The 12206-nt window shown below is 44.7% G+C and overlaps 1 protein-coding gene across 1 annotated transcript in view; it reads left to right on the top strand.

Annotated features, from left to right (window-relative positions):
* The first annotated feature begins 1728 nt into the window (after window positions 1-1728).
* The window catches only part of SRD5A2 (steroid 5 alpha-reductase 2), a 52750-nt gene continuing 42272 nt past the window's right edge, over window positions 1729-12206 (top strand). The window contains exon 1 of the mRNA XM_077134747.1: window positions 1729-2009. Coding sequence (XP_076990862.1) covers window positions 1729-2009 — 281 coding nt within the window. The remainder of the gene's footprint in view (window positions 2010-12206) is intronic.

Here is a 12206-nt window from a genome sequence, read left to right as displayed (position 1 = left end):
ATGGGACTACACTGGCACTATAAAGCCAGTATAAAAAGAGCACGAAGCAAGTGTGACCGCGGATGCCTTCTTATCCTATGGAAAAATGCTTCAGTCAAGTATGAGTGGATTCCTATGGGGTGACCAATTAAAAACCTGAAGCATGATTACTATATTCTTTAACTTTTAAATTGACAGGAAGATGATAAATACCTCTTGGTTAGCAAGCAGAGAATGTCCTGTAGCGGGAAGGCTTTATGACATACATACCATGTTCCCAGAAGTCAGGAAACGCTGCCAAACTGGAGCATGTGTGTGAGCAGCCTGTATGATGGGGCAGGTGTGAATGGAAAAGTGGAGCTCCTGATAGGCAATGATAGTAGTCTAGGGGGGAAGGATGACGGAAGCATCCAAGAAAGGGAAGAGAGAAAGAGGGAAAGAGTGGGGTGGGGCTGGAAGTGGCGATCGGGAGAGAAAAGTAATAGGGATAAAGAGATCAAGGAAGGTGGGACAAGAAGGTGGAAGGGTGAGGTAAGCAACAGTAGAAGAGGCCAGCCTGGAAAAAAGAAGCCTAAGAAGAAGAAGAAGAAGAAGAAAGAAAGAAGGGAGAGCGAAAGGAGCGGCACAGCACAGAGGAGGGCATCGGAGGAAGTCTGGATACTGAATCAGAGACGGGAGGAGGAAATAGATAATAAGCGGGATAAGAGAACGAGGGGGCTGAAGGTGGGAGGAGAGCGACAGATAAGAGAAGTTCAGAGCACCGCGGCTTCTAAAACCCGACTCCTCGGCTCCGGGAGCTGGGGTGGGGGTGGGGGAGGGCTCCGGGTAGGTGGGGGTGAGGTGGAGACGCTAAGCCTTGGACTTTAGCGTCAGGCTGGGGTAGGTCTGGGGAAGAGGAGAGGCTGGATCGGGTCTAGCCCCACGGCTCGGGTCTGCAACCCGTGCGCTCCCACCAGCGCTCAGCCGAGGCGCCTATCCCGCGGAGGTCTCGGGGCTCAGGGACGCACGCGGGGTTGCAGAGAGAGACCCCGGAGTGTCAGTGTCTGGACGGGTCGGGGGTACTCGCTAGGGCGTACGCGCCGATGAAGCACAGAATGGCTCAGAAGCGCGACCGGGCTCGCGAAGGAGCCGGCGGACGCGGGAAGGGCCAGGATGCCGGGTCCAGGATGGAAGGAAGGCTGCAAGGCTTGGGTTCGAGCAGGCAGGGAGTGGAGGCGTGCAGAGAAGGACGGGGATTAGGGAGTTCCCAGCCTGGGGTGGTTCGCGCGTGGGGCGTGCGTGGCAGTGTGTGTCCCGCGGGGCCGCGACCCCGGCTAACGCGCCCCTGTTGGTTTTCTCCCCGCATTTTTTATTTTAGTCCCAGAAGCTGCAGCTTCAGAGGGTGTCAGCGGAGGCTCAAGGGAGGGTGGCTTCCTTCTTCACGGGAGGAGAACCTGTGGAAGGCGGGAAACGGGGTGGCCCGGACATGGAGGCGGGGATAGGGGCCGGTCGAAGGCACAAGACCCAGGACACGTTTTTGCGACCCCACGAAAGCCCCAGTCCTGCGCTCTGCCCTCGCTGCCTCCCAAGGGCGCGTGGCCGCTGGGCCTAGCCCGGGCCCGCGGCGCCGAGGGGAAGGCCGGGGGGAGGGGCGGGGGCCCAGGCCTGAGGGGCCGGCACGGGGCGGCGTCTCGCGCTCCATAAAGGGACCGTGGGGGCCGCGCTCTCCTCAGCACCGGCGGCAGCCACCCCCGCGGGGAGCGCGACGCGATGCCAGGTGGATACCTACCGAGCCCGGTGCTGGCCGGCAGCGCCTCCCTGGCCGCCATGGGGGCGCTGGTCCTGTACCGCGCGAAGCCCTCGGGCTACGGGAAACACTGGGAGAGCCGGAGGCCCACAGCCTCCTGCCTGCCGGCCCGCGCCGCCTGGTTCCTGCAGGAGCTGCCCTCCTTCGTGGTGCCTGCGGGCTTCCTCGCCCTCCAGCCCCGCGCTCTCTTCGGCCCGCCCGGGACCGTGCTCCTGGGCCTCTTCTGCGCGCATTACTTCCACAGGTAGCTCCCCCTGCGGCCGCCCAGCGCTCGCGGGCTCCCCGGCGCCGGCGTCCAGGCGCACCCGAGCGGCGCGCGCAGAGGGAAGGCGAAGGGCGCAGCGCGCACCGCGGCGGGGAGCGCCGAGGGGTGGGGGCCCGTGGGGAGCACCCCGAGGGGTCCCGGCGGGTCCCGACCGGCGCGTGCGGGGAAGCGGTCGCTGGACCGAGGCCGCCTGCCCTGCGGCGGGCGCCGCGCGACTCCGGAGGCTCCGCGCTCAATCCTCCGGCTCGGAGGAGAGGGGGACCTCGCGGGGCGAGCGGAAAGCCCAGTCCCGGCGCACCTGCGGAGTCGCCCGCCCCGCCTCCCTTTCTTCTTCCATTTTCCCCTTTCTGAGCGGGGGTGGGCTGGTTCGGAGAGGGTGAGTGTGGGCACTCCTGAAGGGAACTCAGCTCCGACGGAAGGACTGATGGTCACGGTCCTTGCGGGTCTGAGGAGGGAGGACTTCAGGGTGGGGAAGGGAACGCGGTGGAAGACCGCCCGCCCAGGAGGGCCGCGCTTGTCAGGGGCGACGGAAAAGGGACCGAGCTCGTCACCGACTCATCCACTTTTCCAGCTCTCAGAGACTTGAGATGACAGGGCGTCAAAGTTACCGAAGAGCTCAGATGTTCTTCTAAGGTAAAAATCTTAACTTGAGGAGAACATTGCCTTTTGCTCTGGGAAGCAAAGAGAGCAAAGAGACTTAGGGATATCAGGATTTGGAAATGACTGTGGAACCTCAAGAAAGACTCACGAGGGGATGGAGAAGGGAAGAGTGCTTTATTAAGTTGCCTGCCATGCGCAATCCTTTGACATCCCCTGTCTCATTTAGCCCCATAGTAACCTTGTGAGAGATCTGAATTTATTATCCCCATTTATAGACCATGAAAGTGAGGCTGAGTGAGATTATATGGCTGAAAGAAGGTGATTAGGAAGGCTGTGAAATTCCCTGGTTCACTATACTATATAGTATTTCACTATACTAAGTAGGCAGATACTCCATGCAGAGAGAGAACAGAGTCCATTGAAAAGGAAAGATTGCCAAAACCAACCCAAGAAGTTGAGCAGAAGAACAGCGCTTTCTTTTTTCTTGGAAACTTTTCTGTTTATTTTATTTTTTAAACACTTCTTTTATTGTATACTATATGTACAAAGCAAAGATAGAAAAAAGCATTAGTTTTCAAAGCACTTCTTCAACAAGTAAAGGACAGATCCCGGAGTTTGTCATGGGCTACCATACCATCATCTTAGATTTTTCCTTAGAGCTGCTCCAGAACATAGGAGGCTAGAAGGAATAAATATTTTTTTATCATCACAATCGACTTTTCCCCACCTTTTTTTTTGTGAAAAATAACATATATACAAAAAAGCAATAGTACAACAATTAGTTCTATAACAGATTTCAACCTTTGGTATGCGTTATAATTCCACAATTTTAGGTTTTTACTTCTAGCTGCTCTAAGATACTGGAGACTCAAAGAAATATAATGAGTCAGCAATCATATTCGTTTGTTAAAACCTATCTTCTCTGTATAACTCTACCATCACCTTTGATCTTTTGGTCCCACTCTTTTGAGATATTTGGGCTACGGTCATTCTAACTTTTCCATGTTGGGAGGGGCTATCAATAATATGGGGTAGGGAGATGGAACTAGCTGTTGTTCTGGAGAGGCTGGCTCTCTGGTTTTCAGGATATATCTGGTTCAGAGACCCATCTGGAGGTTGCAGGTTTCTGGAAAGTTACCCTAGTGCATGGAGCCTTTGTAGAATCTTATATATTGCTAGGTTTTCTTTAGGATTGGCTGGAATGGTCTTGGTTGGGGGTTGGCAAGTTATGATAGGTAGCAATGTCTAACTGAAACTTGCATAAGAGTGACCTCCAGAGTAGCCCCTCAACTCTATTTGAACTCTCTCAGCCACAAATAATTTATTAATTATACTTCTTTTCCCCCTTTTGGTCAGGATGGCATTTTGATCCCATGGTGTTAGGGCCAGATGCATCCCTGGGAGTCATCTCCCACACTGCTGGGGAGACTTTCACCCCTGGAAGTCATGTCCCACGTAGGAGGGAGGGCAATGATTTCACTTGCAGAGTTGGGCTTAGAGAGACTGAGGCCACATCTGCACAACTCTATTTTTATTACAGAATTTCTTGGTCAAAATATCAAGGAAAATAATGATTAAAAATTAGAGTAAAGAATGCCTCTGGAAATTGAAGGCATATTGTTCTCTCTTTCATAAGTGAAATTTGATGCCTCATTTCAAGAATGAAGGCATTAGAGCCATAAATTTGAACCTCACTTCCCCTAATCACTTTGTACACTTCAGATCGTTTTTATTGGTTAAGATTTTATATTTAAGCAATCAATTGAAATTCTGTCTTTTTGAAAGGTAAATAATGGACTAAAATAATAAGAACTAAATAATAAGCACTAAAATTTCAGAAATGGGTATCCTTTCAACAAATATTTACTAAAAGTCTAACATAGACATAGTGTAGGGCTATTTATCAAACACTTTATAATACCTAGATTTAGCCTAGATTTAGGTGTGTGTTTTTTTTTTATGCACAGAAATAAGAGACCAGCTTTTGATTTCCCTGTTGTTGTAATAAATGTTTGACAGTAAAATACGCTTGTATCAGACAATTATTTTTATCTTCAAAAATGACTACTGTTAGCACCATAAACAATTTCTGAAGTCATTCATCTTAAAATAACATTAGTGTTTTCTGATAATCCTATTACTATAATTGTTAAACTTGCTTTTAAAACCAGAAGGCAGTTTGCACAATAAATGACAACTGATCCACTCATACACTATGGAAGCAATTACACTTAAAATAAATATCTAAATACTGTCCATCTTCTTCAGGGGAAAATTTTAAGGTATTACTAAAGGATTTGGGGATTGATCCTACCTGAGGTGAAATTGCTTGCTTAAAGCACAACTCTGAAATACTTGTCCCTGAGACCTCAGGATGTGATGTTTGCTAAATTTCCCCCTCTCTTGGTCTCTTTCTTTGAGGCCCCTGGAAAACTGGGTATGCTATCATTTATCGAGTGCTTTCTTGGTGTTAGGCTCTGTGCTAAATGCTTTACGTGAATTATCCATTAATCCTCATAGCAACTCATTTAAGTAGGCACTGTAATTACCCCCTCTGTGCAGGGGTAATTAAAACTATATTTAGGCTTAAAATTATTATTTTTCATTATAAAGAGGAATGCATGTTCACTACAGAAAAATTAGAAAATCCAAAAAATAGAAAAATATTCATAATTTCAACACCCAAATGTATCAACTGCTAATGTTTTGGAACATCTCCAGTGCATCCTTTATTTTTCTTAGTAAGTCTTTACACTTGCTTGTTATATTGAATATATACTTTTTTGTTCTACTTGATTACTTAGCATTATATTTATAAGTATTTCCCCCCATTGGCAACAAATCTTGTAAATATATTAATGGCTCATTATGATTTCATGTCATGTAAAACTAATAATTTATTTATCCATTAATTTACAGATGGATAATTTACAGTTGGACTTTAATTTGCCATATTTTTGCTAGGTTAAATCAAATTGTAGTGCCCAGTTTTTTTTTATCGTTTTAAACATTTGTATTCACACAGCATACAATCCATCCGAAGCATGCAATTAATGGCTCCTGGTATAATCCCATAGTTATACATTCACCACCACAATCTATATGAGAATATTCTCATTTCTTTCTGAAAGAAAAAGAGAAAAAACAAACAAACCTGTAGCCTTCCCTCATAATCCCCTGTTATTGACATTTAACTTTGGTATAGTGGATTTGTTACAATTAATGAAAGAATATGATGTTACTTTTATCTCTAGACCTTAGTTTGCATTAATCTTATTTCCCCCTTACTACCATCCCATTTTTAACACCTGGTAGTAGTGACATATGTTCGTTCTAGTTCATGTAAACACTTTCTTATATTTGTACACTTAGCCATTGTTATCATCCATTCTAGGTTTTGCTAAGTTATACAGTTGCAGTTTCTGTTCTCTAGCTTTCTTTCTGGTGACATACACAACTGTAGCCATCCTTTTTCAACCATACTCACACCCAGCTTTGTTCATTATACTTACAGTATTGTGCTACCATCACAGTATTGTGTTACCCATTCCTGAACCTTTACTATCAACCTTATTAAACATTCTGTGCCCCTTAAGTAATTCTCTTTTTGCAAGGGGTGGGGAGGGAGGCTGGGGTACATGGTCTAGGAATCAAACCCAGGTCTCCTGTATGGAAGGTGAGCATTCCACCACTGAACCACCTGTGCACCCTGGCAACTAAATTCTTTTCAGAAGTTAGGACTTTTTGTTTTAGTTAAGAGTCCCAGAAGTGGGTCAAAGGCTATGCACGTTTTTAAGGATTTTCCTACATATCTGCTTTGAGATTTTTGGAATCATTTGGCTTGATAATGAGGGAGCATTAAGGAAAAAGCATCAGGCTCGCTTGGCTTTACTCTTTGTTGGGATTTCTATGTCACAGAAAATAAGATAGAAGCACAAGGGCTCAGGAGGAGGGCTGGCTCAGATTTGGCTCAGACCCCTTTGCAAAATGTTCTTTGGGGACTGTTCAAAACAGTCATATGCACTATTGGACAGAAGTTTAAAAGTCATTGCACTTTTCTTACTTCAAGGATGACACACTAGAATATAAGTTCTGCAAAGACAAGGGTTTTGTCTAGTTTGCTCATGGCTATATCCCCAGTGTGTACAAAAGTGCTGGTACATATTTGGTACTTGCTAAAATGTGTTGGATGCATGAATGACTACTTTCAATATCTTTAGAGGTGCTTAAAATTATAGAAAAGTTAGAGATGACTTAGGAATCATTATTGCTGAGATTGCAGAGTTCTCTTTGGAATCTATTGTTGTGGGTGTTTGGATTGTTCAGCCACATGAAAATTACTGCTGTCTAAGCATGCTGGCTAATCCCACTGCCAAAGTTGTTTGAAGTCAGTTATCTTTCCTCTTCTTGACCTCAACTACCATCCACAAATGGTCCTTCGTTTCACAACTACATTGTGAAAAGTTGCAGAGCAGTGTGCCTTTCCGTGAAACACACCTGGAAGCAGGGCATAAAGCCCACATTAGTGCCCGTTTGAAATTAGAACAATCTTCCTTGGGGTTTAGGAGCTGAAACAGATGACATTTTCCTAGTCAGCCGAATGAAGCCAGAGCCTTGATAAGTTTCTCTTTTGCTTTGTTGGTCAGTGCATTCTCTAGCAGCATGAATTCCTCCATATTCCTCAAAACTCGGTTTAGGCACCCTTCCCTCAAGAGACCTTCTCTGAGTCTCTTCTCCTTGGTAAATCTAGGTGTGCCATTCCTTGGGCTTTCATCGAGCCATTTTGGCCTTCCATGAGGCACTTCAACATTGGCTCATAATTAGCTGCTCATTTGCCAGGGTGCACAGGTGGTTCAGTGGTGGAATGCTCACCTTCCATACAGGAGACCTGGGTTTGATTCCTAGACCATGTACCCCAGCCTCCCTCCCCACCCCTTGCAAAAAAAGAATTACTTGATTGATAGTAAAGGTTCAGGAATGGGTAACACAATACTGTGATGGTAGCAAGACTGCACTCTTTGAAAGTAGAGACTGGACCTCGTTCATCTTTGTTTCCCAGTGTCCAGCACACTGATGGGGCACGGTAGCCCCAGGAGGGATCTGTCCACTGAATGCATGAACATCAGATTTCCAACATGCAGCTCATGGAGATTTTTGTCCAAAGACAGGTTATGGAGAATCACAGAATAGCAGATGTTAGCATTTTAAGGAAACTTCTTCTTTCTAGCCTCCTCCATTTTACTGAAGCAAAGCACCAAGAGGTTGTGTCAGTTGGGGGCAAAGCAGGGACTGGAACTTGAGTCCCTTGATGGGCCCCTGCCAGTGCTTCTCCTATCTTGTAAGAGGGCCAGAGGGCTCAGATATACAGAAGTCATCAAACCTCACTAAGGCCATTACTCATTGGCTGAGAATCAGAATGATAATTAACACCAATATTGGAAAAAATCTAGGTAAATTTCTCCTCTTACAGATTAAAAAGAGAGGCCCAGACAGGACAAGCAACATTCCTGTGGTCACTTAATCATGTGTTAATGATATTCATGAGACATAATTTGGATCAATTAAGACTAATTGAAGGATTCTATAGAAACAGGGGTCAGCAAACTTTTTCTGTAGTGAGCTAGATAATAAATACTTTAGGCTTTGCAGTCCATATGGTTTCTGGTAAAACACCTTAACTGTGCTGTTATAGCACAAAAGTAGCCACAAACAACATGTCAAAGGATGCGCTCTGGTTACAATAAAGCTTTATATACAAAACAGACTGTGGGCCAAATTTATTCTGTGGGCCACGGATAGTGAACCCCTGCTTTGGAAAACTGAAGGGCATAGCTTTACATTCAGTGCCCTGGTAATTCTGTACCAAAATTTTGCATCAAGTTCTATAGCCAAGCAATAGGAATACGTTAGAGATTTTTTTTCTGCTGCATTTAAGTAAGGATTTGCCAGTAAACATCATTTTCTGAAAACTGGTTCCAAGTCCTTTATTTGAACACTTATGGGAAATAGTAGAAGCCTTAGGGTTTACATTCTAAATGGGATGACATCATAAACACATCTTAAAAATCTATGTTTGCCAAAAATGTAAACAAGATTTAGAGATCTTGATTGTTCCACTTTTTACCACACTGAGGAAAGGACCAGCTTCTTGTTCATTTTAAATCTAATTGAACGTCTTAAAAGAACAAATAAGATAGGGAAACAGGGGTCCAAATTGTCAAAGTGACGTGGCAGGGAAGGTGCAGAGTTGGGCTTGGGCTCAGTTCTCCTGATTCTTTAGTGAGATTCCATGCATTCAGAGCTATGATGTGCTCTGTGTACGATGCCTGGTGCTTGCTCTGCACGAGGAAGGCAGGAGAGACCCATCATTCTGTGCCTGTTCCTCCTTCTGCTGTGGGTGTTGAATGGTGGCAGTGTCAGTGTGAGATGCTCAGAACAGGTCAGAAAATACGAACTGAGGATACTACAGGCCCGAGGGGGACCCCAGTCACTCCACCACACACACCGAGGGCCCCGGGGCCTGTCTGTGTCTGAGTGTGGGTGAGGGGACTGTGATTGGATAGAGGGTAGATGGGGACCCCTTGGTAGAGTCTGAGGGGTTCCCTCAGGCTCAGACTTTCCCCATTCCAATCCAGAACCAACTGAGAGACAAAGCAATCAGGCAAATAGAGGAAAATCACCACTCACCAACTGGTAAAGCTGATTTGGGCAAATGTGGCTTAGATTTTGGATTACTTGGGCCTTCTAACACTACCTTCTAAACACTACTAAGCAACAAGCATGGCTGATCAACCATGGGTCTCTCCCAGCGGTGCCTGTTCTGAAAAGACAGTAAAATGAGAGAATGGAGGTTATGTGAACCATTTTAGAGGTCCTGTTTTCAAATTTATCAGTCAGGTCATTCACTGCTTCCCTGGGGAGGGATTATGTAGGGACAGTAGAAAGGCCAAGAGGGGTACTGTAACAGAGGTCCTTCAGCAAGCTGGAGGGGGTGCACAAATGCTCTTCCTTAAAAGACTACAAAAGTTGCATACCTTCTGACTTTTTTTCGAAGCTTGGCAACTTGGTTCTGGAACCTGGAGTACTTCCCATTCAGCTTTTTGGCTCCATGCCATGTATGGCAATAGGAACATCAAAGTTTGGGCTCAAGTTCTTAAAAAAGTCGCTGTGCTCAACCCAGGAGCCTTTAACGAGACTCAGTTCAACATAGATGCTCTAAATTTTAAAACCCCTGAATGGGCGCCAATAGTGCAATTTGCACTGTTTGGTTATGGGATGGGGAGAAGGGAGGGGGGAAACAAATATTTATTGAGCTCTGGGTGTTCCAGCATTGCATTATGTGTTTCACATTTCTCGATTTGTCCTTGAGACACTAGGGATTAATTTGGCCACTTCACACGTGCCTGCAGTCAGACTGATCACGGAGCAGATGGGAAGGTGGGCAAGTGATCTGGTCATCAAAGGATGGTTTGTTCCCAGATTTGTGGGTGGAAATGTGATGTTCCATCAGTGTCATGGTCAGGTTCAGTGTCAACTTGGCCAGGTGGTGGTACCTGTTTGTCTGGTTGGGCAAGAGCTGGCCTGTCTGTTGCAGTGAGGACAGTTCATAGAATTAAGTCATGATCACGGCAGCTGCATCCACAGGTGATTCATTTGTAATCAGCCAGGGGGAGTGTCTTCTGCAATGAGTGATGCTTAATCTAATCACTGGAAGCCTTTTAAGGAGGATTCAGAAGAGATAGGTTCTCTCCTGCTTGCAAGCCTCTCCTGTGAAATTTCTTAGATATGACACCATATCTAACACCCTTCATCAGAATTGTTGGCTTCACAGCCTACCCTACAGATTTTGGGCTCCTCCTTCCCATGGTTACGTGAGACACTTTTATAAATTTTATATTCACGAATATTTCCTGCTGATTCTGTTTCTCTAGAGAACCCTAACTAATATAGTCAGGAAAAGAGGCCTTTTGGTGATCTGTGACTCAAAATTGCCCTGTACTCCATATACTCAATCTTGGAAAATCTTTCTGCTTTTAAATTCATAACATCTGCTGTATCTTTGTCATTCTAAATGCATTTTTCTATCCAAGCCTTAAACCAGGATTTGGCCCATTTATAAAATTGTTGCATTATACTTGTTTCATGTTGTCAAAACTGATCCTATGAGTTTGTGAGGAAAATAGGCCAGCTTGCCTATTTGACCATGAAAAATTCCAAGAACCCTTTCTGTGTCTGTTTTCTTGGCCTACCTCAGTCCATCTGCCCTCTTTCAGCAGTGGTATGTGATCTTATGTCCTCTATCCTTCAAAACTTGCCATTATGTATTTCAGTATAGAATATTCCCTACTAGCCCAAAGTTACATATCTGATAAGCAAATCTAAATACCAGCATATTGGATTTTTTTAAATTGAATTTTGAGAGTTTTAAAAACATATTTTGATATGAACTATCAACTATCAGCTTTGAAAATGTTTTCTTTCAATCCATGTTAACAATGTGTTTTGGAGAGAAGTTTTTAAGTTTGATGAAGTCCCATTTTTATATTTTTTTCTATGCATTTGGTGTCATATCTAAGAAATCTTTGCATGGTTTAAGGCTACAGGGATTTTCCTTTATGCTTCCTCCTAGAAGTTTTATAGGTTTTACATTTAGATCCATGATTCCTTTTTGAGTTAATTTTTGTATAGGGTCACACATATGAATCAAAGTTCTTTCTCTCAGTTTCTCTCTCTGCATCTGGATTTCCATTTGTTCCAAATATTCAACCATTTATTGAAAAGAGTATTCCTTTCTCTGATATATTAGTTTTATGCCTTAAAATTAAAAATAAGCAAATGATTTGAACAGACACTATACCAAAGAAAACGTATAAATGGCAAATAAGTATATGAAAAGATGCTCAACGTCATTAGTCATTAGTGAAATGCAAATTAAGCACAATGAGGTTCCGCTATGCTCAAATTAAGAAGACTGACCATATTGGTGAGGATTTGGAGCAGCTGGAACTCTCACTCTTTGTTTATGGGAATGTAAGAAGGAGCAACCACTTTGGAAAACATTTTGGCAGTTTCTTAAAAAGTGAGACATATGATCTACCATATGATCCAAACATTCTATTCCTAGGAATTTACCCAAGAGATTAAAAAAAGTACGTGTCCATACAAGACTTGCACACAAATGTCTGCAGCAGCTTGAAACAACCCACATGTCTATCAACAGGGGAAAGAGTAACAAACTATGGGTTCTGGTTTGCTAACACTGCTGGAATGCAGTAGACCAGAAATGGGTTGGCTTTTAACTATGGGGACTTTAAAAGTTGCATGCTACAATTCTAAGGCCACGAACATGTCCAAATTAGGCATCAACAGGAGGACGACTTCTCTGAGGACAGGCTAACGGCATCCAGTTTACCTCTGTCATCTGATAAGGCTTCCACTGGCCCTTCACTTCTGGGTTCTGTTGCTTCTTAGGTTTCATGTGTCCTTGCTTGCTTCTCTGGGGACACCCCTCTGAGCTCTCTGTGTCCTGCAGGTCTTCTCTTAGTGTCTCCTGGACATTTGTCTCTCTCTGTGTCT

Source organism: Tamandua tetradactyla, chromosome 17 (assembly GCF_023851605.1).
Source record: "Tamandua tetradactyla isolate mTamTet1 chromosome 17, mTamTet1.pri, whole genome shotgun sequence".
Taxonomy (NCBI): Eukaryota; Metazoa; Chordata; class Mammalia; order Pilosa; family Myrmecophagidae; genus Tamandua; species Tamandua tetradactyla.
This window is presented reverse-complemented; position numbering and strand designations above follow the sequence as displayed.